Source organism: Canis aureus, chromosome 17, assembly GCF_053574225.1.
Source record: "Canis aureus isolate CA01 chromosome 17, VMU_Caureus_v.1.0, whole genome shotgun sequence".
In the NCBI taxonomy this organism is placed as follows: domain Eukaryota; kingdom Metazoa; phylum Chordata; class Mammalia; order Carnivora; family Canidae; genus Canis; species Canis aureus.
The window spans coordinates 2,358,223-2,382,525 of record NC_135627.1 but is presented as its reverse complement, the minus strand read 5'-3'; the positions used below and the strand labels follow the sequence as shown (position 1 = coordinate 2,382,525).

The 24,303-nt window shown below is 42.5% G+C and overlaps 1 protein-coding gene across 1 annotated transcript in view; it reads right to left on the bottom strand.

Moving 5' to 3' along the window:
- Positions 1 to 1,971: 1,971 nt before the first annotated feature.
- Positions 1,972 to 24,303, bottom strand: part of ANKRD10 (ankyrin repeat domain 10) — a 32,852-nt gene continuing 10,520 nt past the window's right edge. The window contains exons 4-6 of the mRNA XM_077854942.1: positions 15,225 to 15,460; positions 6,770 to 6,865; positions 1,972 to 3,571 (exon numbers count right to left, since the gene is read on the bottom strand). Of these exons, the coding sequence (XP_077711068.1) occupies positions 3,096 to 3,571; positions 6,770 to 6,865; positions 15,225 to 15,460 (808 nt within the window). The 3' untranslated portion in view covers positions 1,972 to 3,095. The remainder of the gene's footprint in view (positions 3,572 to 6,769; positions 6,866 to 15,224; positions 15,461 to 24,303) is intronic.

Sequence of the window (24,303 nt, the reverse complement as noted above, 5' to 3'; positions counted from 1 at the left end):
ATTGTTTGAAGTGACTTTTCCCCACTGTATATTCTTGCCTCCTCTGTTGGTAGATAACATAAGCATGGGTCCATTTCTGGGTTCTCTATACTGTCCCATTGATCCGTGTCTATTTTTGTACCAGTACCATATTATTTTGATGACTACAGCTCTGTAGTATACCTTGAAATTTGGGATTGTGATATTCTTAGTTTTGTTCTTTTTAAGATCACGTCTGCGATTTGAAGTTTTTTTCTGATTCCAAACAAATTTTAGTATTATTTGTTCTAGTTCTGTGAAAAATGCTGTTAGTATTTTGATAGGGATTGCATTAAATCCATTGATTGCTTTGTGTAGTATGGACATTTTAGCAAGATTTGTTCTTCTGATCCACCAGCATGGAATGTCTTTACATTTGTGTCATCTTCAATTTCTTTCATCACCATTTTATAGTTTTCAGAGTAAAGAGCTTTCATCTCCTTGGTTAAGTTTATTCCTAGGTACTTTATTATTTTTGGTGCAATTGTAAATTAGATTACTTAATTTCTCTTTTGCTACTCCATTAGTGTATAAAAGTGCAACAGATTTCTGCATACTAATTTTGTATCCTGAAGCTTTACTGAATTCATTCATCAGTTCTAATAGTTTTTTTGGTGGAGTCCTTAGGGTTTTCTCTATGTAGTATCATGTCATCTGCAAATAGGTTTTCTCAACCCCCAAAACATTTAAACTTTCTCTCTTAACTGTTTTGCAGTTTTCAGTGTAGAGGTTTGGAACATCTTTTAAGGTATATTCCTAGGCATATTATGGTTTTGGTGTTACTGTCAATGAATGGACTTTTTAAAGTTTAATTTTCCAATTGTTTGCCACTACTCTTTAAGTATACAAGCACCTAAAAGGTTAAGACCAAAAAAGTTAAGAACCAGGAAACTATTAAAATAGTTTAGGATGCCCTTAATTTATCACTGCACAATAGAATTCTACTTTAACAATTTCCTTATGATCTCTAAATGGGAATGTAATGTGCTCACATCAAAGGCCTCTGAACAAGACTAGCAAACTGTGCATTCATCACCATCAAGTGTGGCTGTTGCTAATCTAGGTTCTATATGGCAGGTTTATCCTGAGTAGCAGTCATATTCTATCCAACAACTCCCAAGACTAAATGAATGTCTGATCCTTAGTGCATCTTAAGAGATTCCTGTAACGTTTCTTGGCAAATATTAACTCACTATGCAGTCTCTGAAATACATTCAAGACTAGTCCAAGCAGGAGATGGCACTGAGTCTCATCTCTCTTGCACACTAGAGCAACTTGTGTGGCTTCTCAGAGCAGTTTCTCAGAAAGGTGGCCGAGGCCATCTGGGTTCAGAGCTCGATTACTGATGCCTCTTATGGGCACGGATTAGGCGGCAGTGACGCGGCAACAAGTGTATTCAGGCTTCTGTTTTCAGTCTCTAGCACTTTCTGTGACACTTCCAAAGCCTAATATTCCCTCATTTTGGTCTGTTAAGCTTTATAATAAGTTTTGCCTAAAGAATCTAGTGCTTTAAATAACGTACGAAGGCATGCCAGAATGAGTCGTTTGTTGCCATTTACTAACCATAACTTACAGTTTTAAAAGTCTTACGTTCAGCAGTGTCTGCTGGCCCAAAGTTTAGTAAATTATGGCTGTTAACATTTATGAAAATAAGCATGCAGGGACAATGCTGCTAGCTTAGAGCAGTTTATACCCCCCAAGAGAAAAGTATCCATAGGACTAGAGTATGTATATTAATAAATCAAAAGTGACCAGAAATTACAGGGGCAGTGCCAAATAAATAAATAAATAAATAAATAAATAAATAAATAAATAACAGGGGCAGGATCAGAGGAGTAAAGTAAAATCTTACAAGTAAAATAACAGGCAATACTCCACTTGTACCTCCCTTCCTGCCCCTGCATGGACACTCCTACCTCCTATCCTGGAAAGAAAGCACAGCCTGGGCACAAATCGAGTGTGAGACTTTTTTAATTCAATTTGTAAAGTACAGTTTAAAAACACATGTTAGTAGCACTCAGAACATTGGCTTGTTCATTTGACATTTTCTCTATCTTCACCAATTTTTATTACAAAAATCAGAAAAGTAAAAATTCATTACAATATTTGCACAGTGTAACCACTAGTTGCCTAAACAAAAGCTAATTTCTATAAAATCATAAACTTAGTGCAGTTTTATTAAGAGAGATCCAAAATTCTCTCAGTGGACTGGATATACATAGTGGTATACATTTTAAAGCAGAAAACCCCAAAAAACAAAAACAAGGAAAAGAAGAAAATATAAGTCAAAATAGTCAGTTAAATATTCTGACCCAACAGTTCCTACAAATAGTAATTTCCACTACGTATAAGGGAAACCATTATCTGTGGTAAAAACCGTAGAGAGAAAGCAGGAAATGTGGAATAAAATCACGACAAGCTGGAAGTCAGTCCCAGGTGGCATATGTTTTCAATGAAACCCAGGGCGGGGAGCTACATCATTCCAGGGGCCACTTGTACCCCCACACCATCATGTGGGCCGGGAGATAAGACTTCACTGCACAGCAAGTTGCAAAGTGTCAATGAAAAGATTTCGAAAAAGACAAATGTTCTTTTTGTCAAGAAATCTTTGTAAGGCTATACTTTGCATAGGGAGATAGCTGTCTTCTGTCATAAAGCCTACAGGACAAAGTAAAAGCAAGCTTTTCAAAATGACTACGTGCAAGGAGTTGAATCTGCAGGCACCTCTCTTACTGCCTCTAATTTATCTTGATCTGATGCAATTTTACTTGACAAAAGGAGAAACGGCATTTTGTGGTGATGGTATTCAAAAGAGAACACCGAAGCTGGCAGCCAAAAGAATTTGGAAAGAGGCTCGCCATCTCATAGAAGAAACACCTGTGCAGGAAATCAGCCCTACTTGTGCATACCACAGGACTCTCAAGGAACTTTTCAAATAAAAGCTTACTTTTCCAGAAAGCTTAAGTATAAAAAAAGTAGTACAAGTTGTGGCATTCCCTCAAATTGATGCTACATGAGTATTCTGAGTTGGCTACAGGAGGGAGGAGTGTGTCCAGACCCAGCCAGGCCATCCGTCTCTACGAGCCGTGGTAGAGGTGCATGGCCCCCAGGATGGCACTGCCGTGTCTCTCTACGCCCTTGACGGAGCTGGGCTGCTCCACCACACTATGAAGCTCAGGGATGCTTTCAGCAGTGTCCCCAAACCCATGGTAATGCCCGTAGTGCAGATTCTCCTCAATGTCCTCCACCCAGGAAGGTCTACTAGCTACGCAGCTACTGGGGCTCCCATTCAGGTGCAGAGAGCCGCACATCTCGGCGTTAGCACTCATGGTCTTTTCTGGTTCCTCGGTACCGTTAACACAAACAGAACCCTGGCTACTTGGAAAAGGCCGTCCTGGAACTAATCCATTGCTAATTCCATTAGATTCTGATAAGCACTGGTCATTCGGGCTCTCCGTTGCATTGAGCTGTGTCGCAGAGGGGAAGTCCAAATGTCCATTGATGACACATCCATTTGTCAGTGTATCCGACATGGAGCTACTGTTTTTCATATCTGCATTAAGAAATACACCTGTCACCAAAATTCAGAACCAGAGGGGGAAGAGAGACTAATGTTTCATCGCTGCTACAATTTTAAAGGATTTATTTAGCTTCTCTTGTTTTTTGTTTTTTGTTTTTTTAAGCAAACCAGTTCCTTTTCTGGAAGTAAAAAACTGTGCATAGGCAGATTTAAAAATAGAACCCAACAGCAGCATTTGCCCCGTAAGACAGGAAACATTTATGACTTTCAGGAGCACCTAAGCTGACAACTATGCGGCGTGAAAAATACCAACAGTCCCAGACAGCTGTCAGAAAAACCCGAAGAGCAAAAAAGTGCTCTCCTCTTAAGACTATGTTCAGGAAGAAGTTTTAAAAATCACCCATGAAAAAGTCCAGCAGAACAAAGTGTGAGGTCTTCCATAGAGTTAAGATAAAAACCCCACACCTCTCCAGCTCTTAAGAAAAGGGAGAAGGATAGGTAGCCCCTGACGCGGGGTCCGGGGAGGCACGTGGACGCCGAAGTTCAGCTTTTAGCGGCATTCGTGCGGCCCGGCTGGGAGCCCTATGCCTTCTCACGCGGGCCGCCTGGGGCCAGCAGCACAATGGCACCAGCTCTGGGACAGTCTTCTGAGTTTGCAAGGACAGGGACTACGATGTCCGAGGCGCACCTGATTAGGCTACATTAAAAATCACTTATGTTGGAAAAATGTTGCTTGTTTAATCTGTGTATGTGGACATCCGTCAAGAGGAGGATGTCTTATGGGGGGAAGAAAGGGGTGATCACAACACACCTGGGCCCATGGAGACAGCGATCACAAGGTATCTTTCTGTATAAGGAAACTTGGGGTTCACTATTCATGTTCACAGGAATTCACACAACAGTACAAAGGATGATTGAGAATTATGTCTTGCTTGGTAATACGGAATTTTATCTCATGTTCTGCGCTGTTAAAGCAAGGTATGATATTAAATACGGAAGAGGGAGTCCCACGACCGATGAAATGAGGACATGTTTCTGCACCCCAATCACCCTGACACACAGTGTGGCCCTCCCCCGGAAGGGCTTACTTTCCGCGTCACCATCTATGTGCCTCTGATTTGCACTTGGACATAGGTTTCTGTGTGTCCCGCAAATCTTCCTGCCAACAAAAAATCACGGCTTGTTCAATGAACAAAAACACCTTCTACACATTCCATTAATCATCCATTTTTCTGTCAACTTAAGTGATAATCATAGTTTAATAGCTGCTATAAATTCTTCAGAGGATAAGGGATTATTTTTTTTTCCAAATTAAAGGACAGCTCTTCTATTGAGTTAAAATTCAAGGCTCGAGAACAAGTAGTTCAAGAACCAAACATGAAGCAGAATAGAAAAGAAACAATTATATCAATTTTTTCTCAAAAATAAAGCATCAACAATGTTTCCTGGGTGGTAAAATTCATAACTGTGATGGTAACTTTGACAGTTATTAAGACAAATAATCGTATACTATTAATAGACATGGAAATGACATTCCCAGAGGATTGGACCTGGAAAGGTCCAGGAGCATGGCCTCAGGAACCGGAGTTACCTAGACTCCGTTTCCATTTCGCTTTCACTGTGTGTGTTTGTGTGAGTGTGGTTTCTCATTAGTGCTCATTAGTGCTCAGGGGTGTGAGCTAGTGTTGTTACATAATCTCAAAATCAAGGCTATTTGATAACCTCATGTTGTTATGGAAAAATTTAATAAGACTGAGCATGAGAATGGCGGGCATCCTAGAGACTGGCTATGCCATGACCCCACCTGGCTGAGACTGCGACCTGCCGGCTGCCTCCAGCACCATCCTCATTCCTGGCCCCAGGTGCCGGCAGGGCCCATGCTCCCGTGCACCACCTGCCCCCAGGAGTTTAGCACATTTTGTGCACACAGGCGGACAGTGTTGTACATGAGGCGACAGGAAATGTGGTACCTCTTATACAGGATGAGCTGGGCTTGAAATAAAAGTGTGGCCTTTTCAATGTGATGTCCAAGCTCGCTATTAAATTTAGCCTGAAAACACAGGGAATGCTTGAAGATTAAAGAATGATTACTTCTGCCTTTTTAAAAGCAGGTAGCAATGTCATGTATTTTTGAAAACCTTTGAGTTTTATCATTGGTCTTTAGCCAAAATCTTTAAATGTACTATCTAATCAGAATTTCCCTTAGAAAACCTACCATTGAATTATTTGGCAAAACGACAACTCCACCTGTAACAACCCTGTAGCTTCTAGAAAGATGTACACATTTTCCTTTCATTTTAGTAAATAGAATGATTTTTTCATGTATGTCAGGGAAACATGACGCATAATCTCTTATCCCAGTGAAGAATTTAGCATAGAGACATTATAATAAAACCTTAAAAAAACCCAGTACCTATTTCTATATATATTAACACAGTAAGAAAGTGGCTAAGATGTTTTCGCGGTCACCTAAAGAAAAGAATGACAGAGAAAAGCGTTAACTCAAAGGAAAAGTCTTCAGAGATTCTAAATGCTAAGAGAAACAGAGCCTTTGACTTTCAACACTGAAGATGACTACCAGCTGTTTGAGTATATGAACACTTCGAGCATGTAAAACGTGTCTCGTGAGACGCGGTGCTCCGCGTTCGGCCAGACTCGGAGCCGATGCCTCAGAAACCACAGAGACCGGGAGCGCGTGCGAGAGGCTCCACGCAGACGAGACTGGCCACGTGTCAGGGCTACAGCACTCCCCAGTCCTCCACGCCTGCAGCAAGTCATCCTTCTTGCTGCGCGCCACGCTGGAACTCCCAGCAGGAGAGGTCTCTCTGGTGTATTCACCCAAAGGTCACATGTCAGAAAAGTAAGCATGCGAAACCTCATTGAAATTAAACAAGGCACGTTAAGCAGAAGCTTCAAACCAAAATAGGAAGATTGCACTTCAACTTTTCATATTTATAGAATACACCCAAAACACGTATCACTGTATCTACAAACTTGCCCACGATATGCAAACCGTAGTATGACATTCTTTAAAACGCCGACAGCAGTGCAAACGTCGGGAGAGCTTATGTTAGAAATAATACGCATACTGGTTCTTGCAACGACAAGGGGTCTGCATTGCCGAAACAGTATATATTTCTATTTCTTTGGGTCCAACAGAACCCCCCTCCTGCCGTTTGGCGTCTTCGACCATGGGGCTGCCGTGGCTAACAGAGAACTGTCCACTCCCACCTGTGACAGCAGCAAACTCTCTGTCGACCAGCATTTTGTCAGCTTCATCTTCCACATCGCTGTTCCCCAGCGGCATGCAGGGACCCAGACTCTGAGCTGCATAGAACACAAAGGCAAGTTTAGACCCCAGCACCCACAAGCTTTTAAGACAGCCGATTGTCACTCCTTTCTCCTCAGGAACAACTAATGCTCCTGAACCATCAAGACAACTTAATAATCAGATTACTAACACATTAAGTACACTCCCAGAAAACATACTTTCCACAATAAAACATATTTCCTGAAGCGTGCAGTTTCAATGAGAAGCCATGGGATTTTGGACACTTATACTTGATGGCACAAATTCTCCTTTATGGTTGTTCCTTGGACAAAATGACAGACAACCCAGAGAGGTCTCTAAATATGACTTTAGGTTCAGGGTACTCTGTTATGTCCCCAAATGTTCCTTCAGTTGCTTCTCGTAAAGAAATAATAATACAATTCTTGAATAACATGAATACCATTAAAACTATCCTCAAATTAAAAAAAAAAAAAAAACACTAACTTCAGTAGCAGAAAATAAGGTAAAAGCCAAGACTCAATGCTGTCCTGGAGAGGTGCAGGCCCGTGTACCAAGGGATGATAACTCTGGAAACAAGCATTAAAGTCTTCGTTCTGAGGTCTTTGGAGTTGAGGTTGTATTTTCACATTCCTCAAAATACGATCATTTTTTATGACTGTTACAGAAAAACAAACATGCACATTTAATCCTTCCTGCAAGAATCACATTTGCTGTGTGGAAACATGACCCTGTGCACTTTTCTTAGGAATCTCCCCTTCTCCGAGCAGCCACTCCCACTTGACACAGAGCTTTCTAGTTTTAATAAGCATACGCTATCACAAAAATGGACTCCCACATCATGTCCATGTCTTGCTTTTCTTCATCTACCATGGCATGAATGCAGCGTGTCAGCTAAGTTCAAAAGAAATCTATTTTTTTTAAATTTTTTTTTAAAATTTATTTATGATAGTCACAGAGAGAGAAAGAGAGGCAGAGACACAGGCAGAGAGAAGCAGGCTCCATGCACCGGGAGCCCGACGTGGGAATCGATCCTGGGTCTCCAGGATCGCGCCCTAGGCCAAAGGCAGGCGCCAAACCGCTGCGCCACCCAGGGATCCCATCAAAAGAAATCTTTTAAGTTTACTAATAATCCACTGTATGGCTGCATTATAACTTACCCCCACAAAACTCCCCACCACTGTCTGGCTTTTCTTTCCCGTCGTGAATATCATAATCAACATCCTTATAAACACACCTTTCTGTACATTTCCGGTTCTTTACTCAGCTCAGATAAATACTGAGAATTATTTCTGGGTCAAGGGATATATAGAACACAAATAACAACTTTCGGTGCTATATCTTTCCAATAAACATTTAAAAACAGACATGAACTCTGCAGCTTTAATTACTTCTAATTTTAGAGGCACGAGTTATTTTCGATATACGTAAGAGGAATGAGTGTGCCAGTTCCAGACTATTACTAAGCCTCACCCCAAACTATGGAGACCAAAGCTAATAATGTATGGTCTTAATGAAAGAGAAGCACAAATTCTGGATTAGTATGTGGGAGAAACAGGACGGTGTGATTCGTGTAGCTGGTCTGCACAGGTACCAGGCCAAAAGCACTCTACAAGACAGGTGCTTTTAAGCCAGAGGCATTAAGCCATGGGTTTCAGTCTTTCCCTCTCAGAGCTCTCCTGATTCCTCCACAGGCCCCACATCAGTGACGGGCAAGGCGCTAGCTTCACTGTGAACCATGTACTTTCAATGAGTCGTGGCAAATAAGCTGCTGTAAGGAGGGGTGGGAGGGAGCACTCTGGGTGCCAGCTGACAAAGTCCTCACTCATCACCTTCAGAGAAAGCCCAGTCACTTCAGAGATGAGGTGCCTCAGTCAGCATGGGTCAGGTTCTCCTCCTTTTTCTCCTCTGCCTGGTAAGCCAGGCAGGTAATCGGGTAGTATGCGGAGAAGTGGCACACTAGCATGGCAAAGCCACGGGTGCCTCTGTGAACAGAAAGGGAGACTCACTCCAGTGGGATACAACACAGCTTTCAGATTTCATACTTGTAAGATGCCAGTGTTCCTCAGAGAAGGTGACAACTAGGCTAATGTGCAACTTCACGTCTCTGATAAGTAAAGGTTAAAAAACACCAAAAAGACAGAGGACAAATAAAAAAGTGCTTCATGAGAGCAGAGGAGTTTATATTCTCATCCCCTAAGCCCAGTGCCTAGAAGTGTGCCCGTGTCCACAGATGAAGCCCTCTCTCTAGCCTGAAAAGGTACAAACACAGAAAGCAGACAAAAGCTGAGTAACTAGAATAATCAGCAATAAAATCAGGAGGATCACCTCCAGCGAAGTCTGCCTACAAAGTGGACTGGAAACGAGGGCAGACCTGCCACTAGGGGGCCAGAAGAGCTGGTGACCAAGGACTTTGGAGCCACTGGAGGAGCCAGGGCACAAGGCTGTTGTCTTACAGCGTGAAGGACTCCCTTCAGGAGACCCATGCAGCGCACCAGGAACTAACCCAGACCTCTCCATCTCATAGATGGTCGTTAATGCTGGTAGTTCCTCATTAACAGAACAGGATAAAGAAGAAAGAGACTGAAGGCTTTATATTAGTAGTCAGGAATCTCTTTAACGTGGGAAGCATATGCCAACGTGGTCAGCCCAGCATTTTCTTTCTCTAGAGATAGGCCATCTTTGTAGTGCATTGTTGCCCTAAAAGATCTGCAAAGGGGGACACCTGGGTGGCTCAGCGTTGTTTGATCCCAGGTTCTAGGGATGGAGTCCTGCATCGGGCTCCCTGTGAGGAGCCTGTTTCTCCCTCTGTGTCTCTGCTTCTCTCTGTGTCTCTCATGAATAAAATAAAATAAAAATCTTAAAAAAAAAAAAAAAGATATCTGTAGAAGTTTTTGACTCCTTGGCCATAATCTGGCAGCCCCAGAACCTTGTGTAATTTCAGCACCTGTATATAGGGAGTGCTTAATTATCCAGACGGAGGTATTAAAGGTGCCAATTTACTTTTTAAAACTGTATTTTATAAACCATGAGATTAATATTGGCCTCTGAGAATTTTAAGAACATTGGATCCAACCTTTCTCCCACACATACCCATACATCTTTGCCATAGGAACCACTGAAATATTCCACACTGCATCTGAGAAAGGTGATCTCACAGTCCAGAAAAACAAAATGTCTTCTTTCCAAGTTACCAATTTTGATACCATTTACACTTTGGAAAAGAAGCACCTTCCCTTCCCATCTTCCTATTGTTAAAACGAAAACTTATTTTAGCTAAAACGAAAAATCACAGAACATTTTGTTAAAAAATGTGCTTACCTTTTACTTGGCCAAAGCAGGCATTTGTTGAGGAGATGAGATTCTAGAACACATTAGATGCTGAATATGTATGACAGAAAACCGCCTGGGACTGGCTCAAAATAAACCCTCCCAGCTTCCTTCCTACAGAGGCAATGTTGCAACCAAGTGTGACCACTGTCTGAACACAGAAATCTGCATTTGTACTTTCATCTAAGATCCTTAAAACCAATTTTTAGAAAGATTCTAAAACTGCATATTTTATTTTAAGACCAAGTAGTCCAAAGACATGGGAGAGGTAGGACTTCACTTCTGGAAACCAGATGACACATTACAGAGGCTGTGCCATCAGGAAGGTACACACTTACTGTACAATGGGCATGCCACTTGTGCTGACATACAGAACATGTATACAAAAACATTTACTTTTTAAAAGTGAATCTTACACCCAACGTGGGGCTTGAACTCACGAACTGGTGATGAAGGGTTGTAGGCTCTGCCGACTGAGCCAGCCAGGTGCTCCCAAAACAAGATTTCAAATTGCCAAGGACACCTAAAATTTTACCTAGTGCCTATGAAAAATGCTTCATCGGGCTTAACTTTAAAGGCAGAGAACTCTCTTAAAAGGCAAAAATCAATCTATCCGGTCACATACGTGTAAGATGTAAGTGGGCCAGCTGGCTAGCACGGTGCTAACCCCCACACATTGTGCACAGAAGCCATCTGATGCGCACACACTGCCAGCAGGTTCACATGATGGACTTCAGCGGGGCTGGGCTCCTGACATGGATTAGTCATCCCCTTCCTTTGTTCATCTTTAGTGTGCCAGTGTGGTGGTGGTAGTGGGGGGGGAGGGTCGCAAGTGCTGACCACAACCCTGGAGGGAGGTGGCCAGGGGCCCCAAGTATGCTGACCACCAGGGAAGTCCTCAGTTCCCCTCTAAGAGCCGGGAAGGAAATGCCTCCTGGTGGCTTCCCACTGGACTTCATTAGTCAGAACTATTCTTTACTCCACTTATAAAGCACATTTTACCCAAATCACTTTTTAAAGATTCTATTAAAATCAAAGCAGTACCTAAGGCCAGAGTGAAGGCGGTTTCTACCATGAGGTGACCTTTCATAGGACTTGAACTCAGGCCACGGCCCAAGTGCAGCAGGCCTGTGGGTGGGGCACTGGGGATGCCAAGGGCACAGAGCAGCAGCTGTTCTGTTCTGGAGACACAAGAGGGGAGGGGCATAGGATGGCTGACTCCCACCACAGCTGTGACACTGCTGAGGACTCAAGTTTGAAACCAAGCCAACAGTGGAAATTGAAGAAAGTGCTTGGTTCTTAAGTGTGATTCATTCAGATTCAGAGTGACATGGTGCTAAATCTTCAGGGACTGAGACAAAGCAATGTTATTCCCATGCAGTGTCCTCTTAATCCGGACAAATAGTTAAAACCATTTACTGTACCCAAAGTCAAAGTCACGTGTGTAACACACGGAATTAAACTAGAAGGAACTAAATTAGACACTTACTGCTGGGAGGCCCTGGATTTCCTGAATCTCATTCTCTACTTCGATGTATCAGTTAACAGGAGTCTCCCTCCTCCTAGGTCAAGGGTGGTCAGGACCGATAGTGCAGTACATACAGAAAGTGGAGATTCTTTAACAAGAAGTTCATTCTAGGGAAAAGTGTGCTGAGAAACGCCTCACTGCTAATTTCAAACTGAGTCATGCTGCAGACAGCTTTCCTAAAAGGTGTTTTTAGGAATTAAATACCTATGCAATATGTATGAGTCTCTAATATCACTAATACACCTACTTGAATAAGAAAACCGTGACATCAATCTAACAAGAGCCCTGGTGTCGACACAGCCTGCTTCCCTACAGCAACTGTTTCCAATGACAAACTAGGTTTCTGGCTCAGCCTGTAGCTCACACTACCTCTCCCCACTCAAGACTCAGGGGCTGCCCCCGAGACAATTCCTGATTACACGAGTGAGCTCTATCTCACGGATGGGACCGGCGTTCCTCCCTCATCCTCCCTGGTAATTTGGACGAGTTTCCAAGGACCACAGACATACAGTAACTGCACTGTGACTCACACCTGAACCGTCACAGGACAGCCATCACCCAGAGACGAGTCATTCCGATTCGAGCAAACGGTTGATACGTGGGGTGGAGAGGGGGCCAGATGAACAAAACCCCATCTTATGCCAAATCATCTTTAATCAAAATCAACCGCTTAAGTAACATCTGGATTTTACTTGATGCTTGAGTTCACGGCCACACAGACTAGTCTGCTCTGGCAGGAGCGGATAGGACACTGTTGTGAATGGTGGCACAAGGGCCTTTCAAGCAGGACCACACTTGTGGTACAGCCTTCTCCCACAGGGCAGCCTCCAGCCCAGCAGTACAGAGTGAAGCTGAGCTCTTTTCCAAGGGAAAATCATGCCAATTATCTTAAAATATTTGAAAATAGTTTACTGAAAGCAGAGACAGAGGCTACTTTCTGTGAAGAGCAGAAAACTTTCAGACTCGGGATTCCAATGTAAAAAAAGTTAAAAAATAAATTTCACAAGACACACTTTAAAAGTTGGCTTAGCCAGAAAAACTTCTGGAAAGAACTGCTTTTGTGAACATAAATTGCACACTAAAAACACTAGTGTGACATTTTAAGTTGTACAGAGACAGGCTACATTTTCATTATTAAGGTCCAAGCCATGCATTGATACAGCCCAGACAGGATTCCTGACCCCTTGTACTGGGGAGGAAGGGAGAGACAATTTTAAACTCTTTTAAGTACTTTCATGTGTGAAGTTATTCAAAAGTATTTTATATGCATGTATCAGGAAAAAAAATACTCTGGCATGAGAACCAAAAACTTACCTACAAAATGAGTAATTCAGAATTAGCAAAATCTTGGACTCACACATTTAAATAGCAAATCAAAATGAGATGCCAGAAATTAAGTGAAGGTGCACTACAGCAGCAGGTCTTGAAATGCATACTAGAACCCTATCCAAGAATGCAAGTAACAGGCAAACACAGCTTCCTTCAGAAAACTCAAGGCAGCTGGGGAAAATCCTGAGTAAGAGGTGACTGCCCCAACCCCCACTCATGGCCTAAGTATGTAATGGTAAAATGGAAAACACTTGCTTTCCACCAGAGGGAAGGAGCGGGCAGCGGTGGGCACCTGTGCTCACAAATATTAACTGACACACACGCACGCATGCTCCAGGGACCGTGCGGTCACCACCTCCGGTGAGGAGCCCGGATTTCTCACAGGCTCTGCATGTGGACAGAGCGAGTGAGCCTTGGGACTGCAGGACTTTAACACCAGGCTCTGGCTGCCTCCTCTTCTGACCTGGCACCAGGCTGAGCAGTGGGAACAGGCCATTTGGGAAAGCTGCACAGAAGTTTCATGGGCAAAATATCCATCTCTCATATGCTGGTCAACCAAAAGGAGTCCTTGTCTGGAGGGAGTAAAATCCCCTCAACCCCTACCTACCTGTAGGATTCTTCAAGCCCAATCTGTGTAGTAATAAGGTTGAGAAACTTAAATTCAAGTTTGAGGAATCCTTGGAAAGTCTTTTTTGGACACTTCAACACTGAGATATGGTCAACCCCACTGAACTGAAACCTTAGAGACTGGTTTTAAAACCTCTTTGGTACACTTCTGAGTCCTTCCTACACTACCAGGTAAGAATTTAAGATCTATGCTATAACACATGTGGACATGGTCACATGCAGGATTCCTACACGAAGGCACAGGGAAGATTCCAGATTAAACCAGGTGCCAAATGGACGAAAAGACACTATTTTTAAAAAGTAGATGCTCTTAAAGGGCTTTTAAAACACATTAGAAAGAAATATATTGGAACATGGTATGAATAACTGACGATGCTGAACAGTACTTCACCATCAAGGACACCCCTTCTGAAGGACAGACATACCTTCACGCTGTTTGTGCTTATGATCATTCTAGCACACACCATTATACGATTTATAAAGGTATAAATTTGGTAAACTATATTTGACTTCATACATTCATTCCTACAAAAGTCACGAGTTTTTATAGTGACAAAGTATTTTAAAAAGTAGGTAACACAATTCTATCACCTTTATAGTAACAAGAACCCATTTTCATCCGGATGCAAATGTTAAACTGAAAAGGTACAGCACTGGAAAGAGGATAATGCTGACCCCCATGAAGTATGTACCAACCCCCATGAAGTGTGGTCACCTGAAACCTCCAGCTGCTCAGCTTTTCCTCATACTATCCTTGTGTAGCCGAGGGCACAACTTTGTACTTATGCTCAGCAAATCCTGTCTGCGCTTGTGATCTCACTCCCACCTCTCAGTGCCCCAGTCTACGTTTGCTCCGTGTTCTCATCAAGGGATTACTTCGTCTCAGGAGGTATCTTACATGCAGGTGTATTTTTTCTCTACACAAAGGGGACGTGTGTTTTCATCTGAGAGTGACTAGGTGACCCTGTTTGCAAACTCCGAAGTTATCTGAAGATAAGGTGGGAAAATACTTATCAATAACTTACCTTCGAGACTTATCCTCACGTCACATGGACACCCCAGGTCTCGCTGTGACACACACGCTATACTGGGGGTGTGGAGACCAGCTGAGGCCAGAGCACAGTGCATGTGGAGCAGCGTTGGCCAACCTCTCCCTGCCCAGACGTGAAACTGTGTTTTGCTACCAGACCAGCAATGTTATTATTCATAAGCTCGGGAACATTCACAGGAAACAAACAAAAATCAGGCACAGTGGCAGAATTTTTTAATAGTTATATTTCAAGCAGGTACAAGAAAATGAGAAAAATCTTCCTACTTCATGGCAGAAAAACCTGGGTGTGCAGTTATATACACACATTTCCATCTGAGCTGTCAACACGGCCCTCCTGGCCGCTCCCCTTTTGTTAAAGGGCCCATCTTCCAAGTGGCCATACGGGGAAAGTGCCACCACCACTGCACCAGGATCCTCCGGCACAGTACCCAAATGACGGTCTCCTCTCGAAGGCGCCTCCAGCCGTAAAAGAGAGCACACGTTACAGAAAGGAGCAGAGTCCGCCCCCCTCCTGCCCACAAAGGTGTCTCACCTTCAGTTCTAGCCTTCTTTACTCCAAAGGGCTCTGGATCTTCCAAGCATCTCTTGCGATTTGCGCCAACACTAGTGTGATTAGGGAATATATTCTGATGGCCCCCATTTATGGTGCCATTATCATAGAAACGGCTCAGGTGACAATTCTGCAGGTTCAAGAGAAACTGGGTGCACTCTTGGAAACCCTGGGTTTGAGCAATGTCTGCTGCCGTCAGGCCACTGGCATTTCTCAGGCTGTGTGACACAAAAACACAGAATTACACCCCGCCGGCATCCTCGCCTGCTCTCTGCTCCTGCAGACCTGACTGACTATCTCAAGGGGATGGCAAGAGAATACAGATTTACAGCAGGTCTCCCTTACAGGGGAGCTCCTCATCCTGGCTGCATAACTAACTGTGCTCTTACGCACATCTCATTACTAAGCAAGATTCGGGAGATAGGCATTTAAAATCAACACACTAAAGTTTAAAAAAGGAATCTTCCTGTTTAACTTCTCAAAATCATTTTTTTAGGTGAGTCTGAAGAACCTAAGTTTACGCCAACTTCAGACTTAACCCGAAACTGAGGTCTATATTATCTGCATAATTGTAATAATCCATTCCTTTAGCTTGAGTAAAATCATAACAAACAAACATGTACTGAAATTGTCCATGGCATTCATGACAATCGGCTTCCTAGAAGCAGCGCACCGATAAGCCAGATTTGTGCTAACACGTGACACTGTAAGTGGAAGTTTAGGATGCCCTGACATGAAGATAACTGGATCATCGGGCTGGAAGGCTGAGCAACTCAGTCTGTGTGTGTGTGTGTGTGTGTGTGTGTGTGTGTGTGTGTCTATGTTATGTTGTGTGCTGGCCCTCAGGAAAGCCTGCAGTGGTCGGACACCCTGGCTTTTTAGAGCATCTGCACAGATGTTACTTGAGCAGAGCCTCCTGACAGGGCCCTGGGGGCCCAGTACCCCATGATGGCCGGCCACTCTAACAGGTGATGGTTGGGGTCTCCTACGGCAGGAAGTGCCAGCAGAACATGAAGTATTCCGACCACACGAATATGAAAGAACCATCGTACAACTCAATTAGGAAATAATAAAGGAACACAAGTGACTCCCTGTTGAAATTCCCCTGAAAGACAAGAAAAAATAGCCTGCCCTGAAGTCAGTCTGCAAACCAGTGAAAGAGACAGACAGGCTGATACACTGAGAACGCAAGCACCAGACAGGGGCTGGCTCTTGTGCCTGTGCTGCCACGAGGCCACAGGCACGACCAACACAGGCCTTACAGCGTCACCGATAACCAATGCACAACGTGTGACGCTTGCTTCCCAGGCCGATGTTAATGTAAAAGCCACTTCAGAGTAAAAACCACACATTAGGGGGACACAGGGATTTCCTGTGAAGACAACAGTAAGCCCTATACTCCCATCTCTAGCCCACACACTCATAAAGCTCTATCCTCAGAAATGAAAAATCTGTGTTATTTGTGGATAATTGCTAAACTTGTCTCTTCTCTTTAAAGCGTGAGACAAATAAATATTATATATTCCAAAGAAAGAAAGGTGAAAGCCCAAACTCAGTTTGAGCAGATATAAAAGAAACCAGACTTGAGAATCCCAGAAACCAACAATATTTTTTTTAAAAAATATAAGGCAATTGTGTGCAGAACTAATGAGGACTGACATTCTGATTTCACGGCTATGAATTCGGAGTATTCTTCTACAACTGGGCCTTATTTTTATTGTGCTGCATACATCAAATGGAAAGGAAATGTCAACGTTTGGGCAGAGTGAATTATATTAATTACATACATTTAAAATGATCATACACTTACAGTTTCTGAAATCATCATGCTATTGATATGCCAACACTAAACTAAGTTTTTGACTGGATGAGCTTTTTAAATGGTGTATTTCATCTTCAGGGGCTACCGCAAGGGTAGTTGTCCAGAATGATCTACTCTATCAAGAATGTGGACGGGATAATAGGTAGCCACATGAAAAAAAAAAAATCTAATTCTTCAAAATTTGGAAACATGAAGACCTGGAACACACACACAGTTTATAAAATGATCACTTCATACAGAAATACAGAGTTGGTCTCCAAAAGCAGAGGACACAGAACTAAGCTGACAGGGAACAGAAGTCTTTGGTAGATCAGAGAAGGATGATGAGCAGCACACACGGTTTAAACGGCATCCGCGGTCATAAAGGTCACCGAGGACAACAGAGAAGTTTAAGGAGCAGCCAATATTCTCAAGTCGTGGAAGATGAGAATTTCCAAAACACCCTCAATGCTTCACTTTCCATCCAGAAACAGCATGCCAGACTGGACTCGGATTATTTTTTTTTAATTTTTTTTTTAAATTTATTTATGACAGGCACACAGTGAGAGAGAGAGAGAGGCAGAGACACAGGCAGAGGGAGAAGCAGGCTCCATGCACAGGTAGCCCGACGTGGGATTCGATCCCGGGTCTCCAGGATCATGCCCTGGGCCAAAGGCAAGCGCTAAACCGCTGCGCCACCCAGGGATCCCCTGGACTCGGATTAGAATAACAAGTTTACTGTTTTCCCAAGGAAAGAGATCTTAAAGAAAAATAAGCAACAAACCAGTGCCAACATCTGGAGACTCTGTGGAGACTACAGGGCTGACCTGGGCTGCGTGCTGAAACCAGAGACAGGCCAAGTGAGGGCTGCCCCACCCATGTACACACACAACTGCACGATATGTTTCCATAGAGCATCAAGTATCATCTTCGAACCTAAACAAGAGAAGGACCTCAACTCATACCCCTTGCTCCCCAGTACAGCCCAAGCAAGGATGGACGGTCACGGGCCAGGCTGAATAGGTGCTGGTTCTGCACATACATTTGCAGGACGGGACAAGCCAAGAAGTGAGAGTGATCAAAAAGAGAGATCAAAACATTCTAGAAGGTGTAGGGGCAGAATCTGGGACACATGGTGGCTGTGGAAGAATTAACTGGGAGCTAGTAACTGTGGCATTGTTCCTATGGTGTTACCAGAAATGGGGACACACACTATCTCTGCCCCCAGGAAGCTATGGGAGATTTTGACTTGAGCAGACCCTTGAACAATGATGGGCTGGGGGTACAAACCCCTGTGCAGTCACAAACCCACATGTAACTGCTCACTCCCCAAAACTTAAGTACTGAGAGCCTACTATCATCCAGAAGCAGCTTTACTGGTAATACAAAGAGTAACATACATTCTGTGTGCTATGTGTATTATATACGCTATGCTTACAATAAAGTCAGCTAGAGAAAAGAAAAATCACATCCATAGTATGTACTATATTTATATACATATATAAAAAAATCCACGTATGGATAGAGGTACACAGTTCAGACCCCCATTGTTAAAGGGTCAACCATACATTCCTTCTCTTGTCACTAAAGACTGAATGTACACAACAAAGTTTAACAGCTTTTATCCTCCTCTCAAGCAGAAGATCTCTTAATACCTGATTCTGGCACTCACCAACAAGACCCCCACTTATGTACCTTCATCGTCTACCCTGCCAAACATCCACTCCCTAATTCTCCTCTGCATACACTAGAGAATGGCTAAGTGGCTGCTCTGGAGCAGAATGCTCAATGCAAAAACTGTTCAATGCAGAAACTGGCTGGAAGGGTGCAATGGGGCGTACTTATCCCAGAGCAGGCACTTTCCCTATGAATGGCTGGACGCTAAGGACTGCACACTCTCCAGGTCACACTTCCGCTCACAACTACTCAGGTCCGTCCTCTCAGCCTGAGAGCAATCTCGGACAACATGTAAACACTACAGCATGGCTACGTTACGGTGAAATTTCATTCGTGGACACTAAAATGAGAATTTTATATAATTTTAGCTTGTCACAAAATAATTATTCTTTTGATTTTTGTTCAACCCCTTTAAGGGGGTAACCATCATTCTTAGTTTACGGGTCATAAAAAACCAAGCAGCAGATTGGGTCTGCTGAATAACACGTAACCAGTAGATGGTACTAACTCGATTTTTATTTTTTATTTATTTTATTTTTAAAAAGATTTTATTTATTCATGAGAGAGACACATAGAGAGAGGCAGAGACATAGGTGAAGGGAGCCTGATGCAGGATTCGATCCCAGAACTCCGGGATCATGACCTGAGCCAAAAAGCACATGCTCAACCACTGAGACACCCAGGCGTCCCTCGTCCTCAATTTTTATGAAACTTATCTGTCCATAGGTTCCTCAAAGCTGTTTTTCCAGAAACTTTACTTACTACTTAATTCAAAAAAAACAACTTTTAACAAGTCACCAAACTCACTACGTCATAGAATATTACATACCAAGACAACCATCTATAGTGAACTTTAGCCCCGAAAGCACGTGGAAATGAGTGAGACAGATGGTGGTGGTCTCCGCTCCACTTGGGTGTTTTCTGCTGAATGTCCTGGGTCCCACAAGCAGGGAATGTTTACTGAGAGCAAGGTGAATATGACCTGTAGAAGTCTGGATTCCTCAAGCCCCTTATAGTTTAATAAGCAGAGGAGACTTGCAAGCGTATCAGAGCAGCTCAAACTCATGTGGGTTTCCAAGTCAAAGACTAGAATAAAGAATCATTACGTGGACTCGGTTTAAAACCTGAACTTCTGACAAAAGGGGGTTGAGGTCTTTTAATCCTTTTTACACACATGCTTTTCCTACTTGTTCGAGTGTGCTTCAATTTTGATGTTTGAAGAGCTGACACAGTAATCCTGGTGAAAATATACCATCAACTTATTAAGCCTTAAAGTTTTGTGTTCCAAGTTGAAATAGATATTAACACTAAGCTCCCCCCTTACCTTCCTGTCAGTGGCAGTAGCTCAGGGGTGTGACCGCAGGCTGGCAGGGGGCAGGGCAGCTCCCCATTCCAGTGGTGCTCTGGGTCTGCCATGGCACTTTTTCTGTTTATTTATTTATTTGTAAAGATTTACTTATCTTAGAGTGTGCAGGAGGGGCAGAAGGAGAGAACCCCTGCTGAGCAGAGCCCAATGTGAGGCTTGATCTCAGGACCCATGAGTCACAACCTGAGCTGAAAGCAAGAGTTGGGTCACTCAGCGGGCTACACCACCCAGGCGCCCCTGGCACAGTACTTTCTAAAGAGCCAAGGTTTCACCCTTTGGTCCATGGCCTTGATCACTATGCTCAGTGCTCCCATCAAGCTTAGGTATAGTGTCAGCACAAATGTCGATCTTAGCTGCAGTCTCCACACACTAGGCCGAAGTCCAAGTTTTAAAGTATCTGAAAGAAATTATTCAAAAGTACTCTGAAAACATATTTTGCATGAAAACTGGGGCAGTAATGACAGCATATATGTTTAGCCTAATTAAAAAAAAAGTATACTTTTAAACTTAGCATCTTCAGTGTGATGTACATTGGTGAATGCAGACTATGCATGACCCAAAATTCACCTCTGTCCATTTCGGAAGATGAGAACCCTGTGGATGTGCTATGAGGTCATTTCTAAAAGCTCTCCGTTCACTGGCTCTGATATCCAGCTGAAAATAATCTTTGAAACTGGGCAGGACTTAAAAATTAGACATCAATCAACAGGATGTTCAAAATTGGGTCTAGTTTGTTGAACTTTCAAAAAAAAAAAAACGGTCTTCAAAAAAAAAAAAGCTGACAGGATCAGATTTTTAGGCTGCTGAGACTGCTGCTGGTGCTGGCACCTGTGGATTCTAGTTTCTGTAACACTCAGGGTGACTGTGAAAGTGATCTTGAGCAGGCCACCCATGTCTTCCTGGGGGACCCCAATATTCTTTCCAAAGAGGAATATGGAAATACAGAAGACTTCTAATAATCTCACTGTGAATTATTTTTTCTGCTCAATAAATGGCAAAGAAACTTTGTTTTTAAGCTTCACTGAAGCTAAAGTGTAAACACTGGGTTACCGTATTATCTGTCATAAAGTTCTGAAGAAGGTATTAAAGTGTCTTGTACTGAAAAGCACTTGAAGACAAAAGCCTACTCTGTGGCCACCTAGTCCTCCATCTATTTTTCCACTTACAGTGTCACGTCCCTGCAACAGATGAGAAGCCGTTCTAGTAGGAACAGTTTTTTCTTTAATTTGAAAAACCACGGATCAGGAAAATAACTGAGACAATGTTTAGAATCTGAGTTGTCACATCACCTTCAGATGTTTTTTTTTGTTAATGCCATGTGACAATAAAGAGATAACCACAATTTTTATATAAATAATAGTTCTGTTAAAATTCTGATCTCAACTTAACTATTGTTAGTTACAATAAAAGGTAGATATCTTAAATTAGGGTAAGCAAAGCATGCAAATCTAAAGAATCTATATCTGAATTCCTAGATTAGCATTAAAACCAATCACCGCAACAAATACCTCAACAGTATGCCTCGTGTGAAGAAAGGAAGCCATACTGAGCATTCAATGCCACAACCGTAAGGTTTTCGGAGAAGCACCTGTGGCAGTCTCAGCAGTTTCTATATGGAATGCTCCCCCTTTCTAGGATTACTTGAAAAAATCAAGTCAATTCGAATTACGTAGCTGTAAGACATTGACACGTGTAGGTTTTACAGATTCAGAATCTTCTCTGTGATTTAAAACGGGCAATGGTTCAGAACACAGGACACTGAAATAATAAGGGATCACATATTCGCAGGCAACATTTGGATTACAAATACATATACACACGTGGGCTGCAAGGCACAGTCACTGAGTGTGAGCGACTGTCACATGACTGCCCTGACCGGGAGCTGAAGCTCCACAACACTGCCTTTTCCAATCACCTCCAGCCACTTTCAGCATGAAGCCAATCGAAATATGCCAATTTTTCATCAAAACTTTAACAGTATGGACTAAAAACCATTCACTCACGATTCTGGTTACTTTAAAATTTGGTATGCTGTATCTCAAATACATTAGTAACTATTCCTAGATGGAAATAAGCAAATACATGGAATCGTTAAAAAAAAAGATTAAAAAAAAAAAATCACTAAATGTCCATTTGTACAGACAACATTAGCAAACATCTAAAATTTCTTCAGTAAAAAAAAAACGTGTATTTTTAACCCTTTGGTATCCAAACTCTTTAATTATGAAGACTTTCTTAAATACAGTCTTCAGGTAACAAGAGGAAGAAACTATTTTTTCAAGTATTTACCTGAATAAATTTGGTGCCAAGTTTTCATTTCAAGGTCAACATTACTGAGGATAGTTTTACACTGTAACTGAACCTCAATTATGTTTGCATACATTAAAATATAAGAGCATCATTCATAGAGTCCAGTAAAATGCTTCATGTGTTCCCACTATAATTTAGCAAAGGAAAAAGATATTTGGATCTGGAAATCATTGGCTATTTGAAAGCAGTCATTAAACAATTATCAGAATCTAGGTTATTCAAGGTGTTGTGAAACAAATAAAAATTCTAAACGAAGTATGTCAACAACTTTAGAGGACCGTCACTCCACCCCTGCTCCTTGTCTGGCAGGCAGAAGGACCTTCAGAGCCATCTCAGAAAGTAAGTAGTTCCTCCACCAGGCCGGCAGCTCTTCAATGAAAGGGAGAAAGAGTCAGCCAACAGCAGGATCAGACAAGTCAGCCAGAGTGACAATGTGGTAAGGGAGGGAGACTAGGCAGGGAGGAGGGCAGGAGGCAGAGGACCCCAAATCAGAAACTAATTCAGAGTTATGATTCTAATAAATTCATAGACTCCTACTATTCAGGGCAAACAGGTGAACCAATGAAAAGAAACCACAAATTTCAAATATGAATGAACAGCCAACTGTGTAAGCCTGGGCTAGATTTTGCCCCAGGCAGCAGTTACAATCAAACCTCTGACACAAACATGAAATATGCTCATGGCACGTATGTGCCCTAACAGGAATTCCGCTTCCAGACAGGGCTCTCTGGGCGAGCACACGAGGCTGGGACATAAATGTGATCCCCCATTACAAATCAAACTAAAATGAACTCAATTTCAATTAAGAATGTCTAAAAGTTCAGTAGTCTATATGGTTTTGCAGCATTAAAACAAAATCTATTAAGATAACATTTTAGACTTTTGTGACTACAGCCAACTATGCCTATTTTCTAAATTAGGCAAGAAGGATTTTTCTAGAGTGACTCACCGAACTTGCTTACATAAGGCTAGTGATGCTTCTCTGGGTATCTGATGACCACAGTTCTTGGGATCAGAATGATGAAGCTAGAATATGTTGCCCATGTGAAGATCTGGTCACCACGGAATTAGGGGCTTCTACAGAAATGCTCTGCTCTCAGAAGCGAGGACACTCTGTCGTGACCTAATTAAATGCTAGCACCCGTGTGACGTGGCACAGAATGGGCCAGCAAATCTGCCCAAAGTCCAAGCAATTCTAGTTTCACTCTCAATCCCGCCAAATCCGTTCCCTTCTACTCAGCAGCAGAAAAAAAGGCTATATTTCAATATCTGGTTGACACAGTAACGTCCCCCACTTTGCCTCTCAAGAAAACAAAGTAACCAAGGTTAACTGGTGCCAAAATACTGAAAGTGAAGAGAGTAGTAATTAAAGGCTCAAAACCTGGTTTACAACTTCAGTAATCAAAGGGTCTTAATTATCAGCAGGTAGTTCAGTGCTCAAGTCTTTCTTCAAAATCACAGGAAGACTTGATCTTACATTGCTACTGATTCCATTATCAGAAAGAAAAGAGGCAGTGGTGGTTTACATGTTAGTACGTGCCTCTCGGATGAAAACCCTTCAGGGCGAGCAGTACTCAGGGAATGGCTACAACGGAAGAATTGTCATACAAGCAATACCTCACTTAAGAGAACTCCATACCTGCCATAAATGAGAAGAGTCTGCAGAAGTTCAGGGAATTTAAAGTATGCAAACATTTAACTTGGTCACAGAATTAGTACTTAATCCTATGTATTTTTACTTTTGGATGTAAACAATGGCAAATGATGACCACTATTATAAGCCAGAAACAAAAACCTCATGAGAAAAAGAAAACTTGGCACCAAGACTCAAGATGTAAAAGAGAAGGAAAAAAAAAAAAAAAAAAAAAACTCCATCAACATACTCACGTGTGGTGCTAGAAAATGTT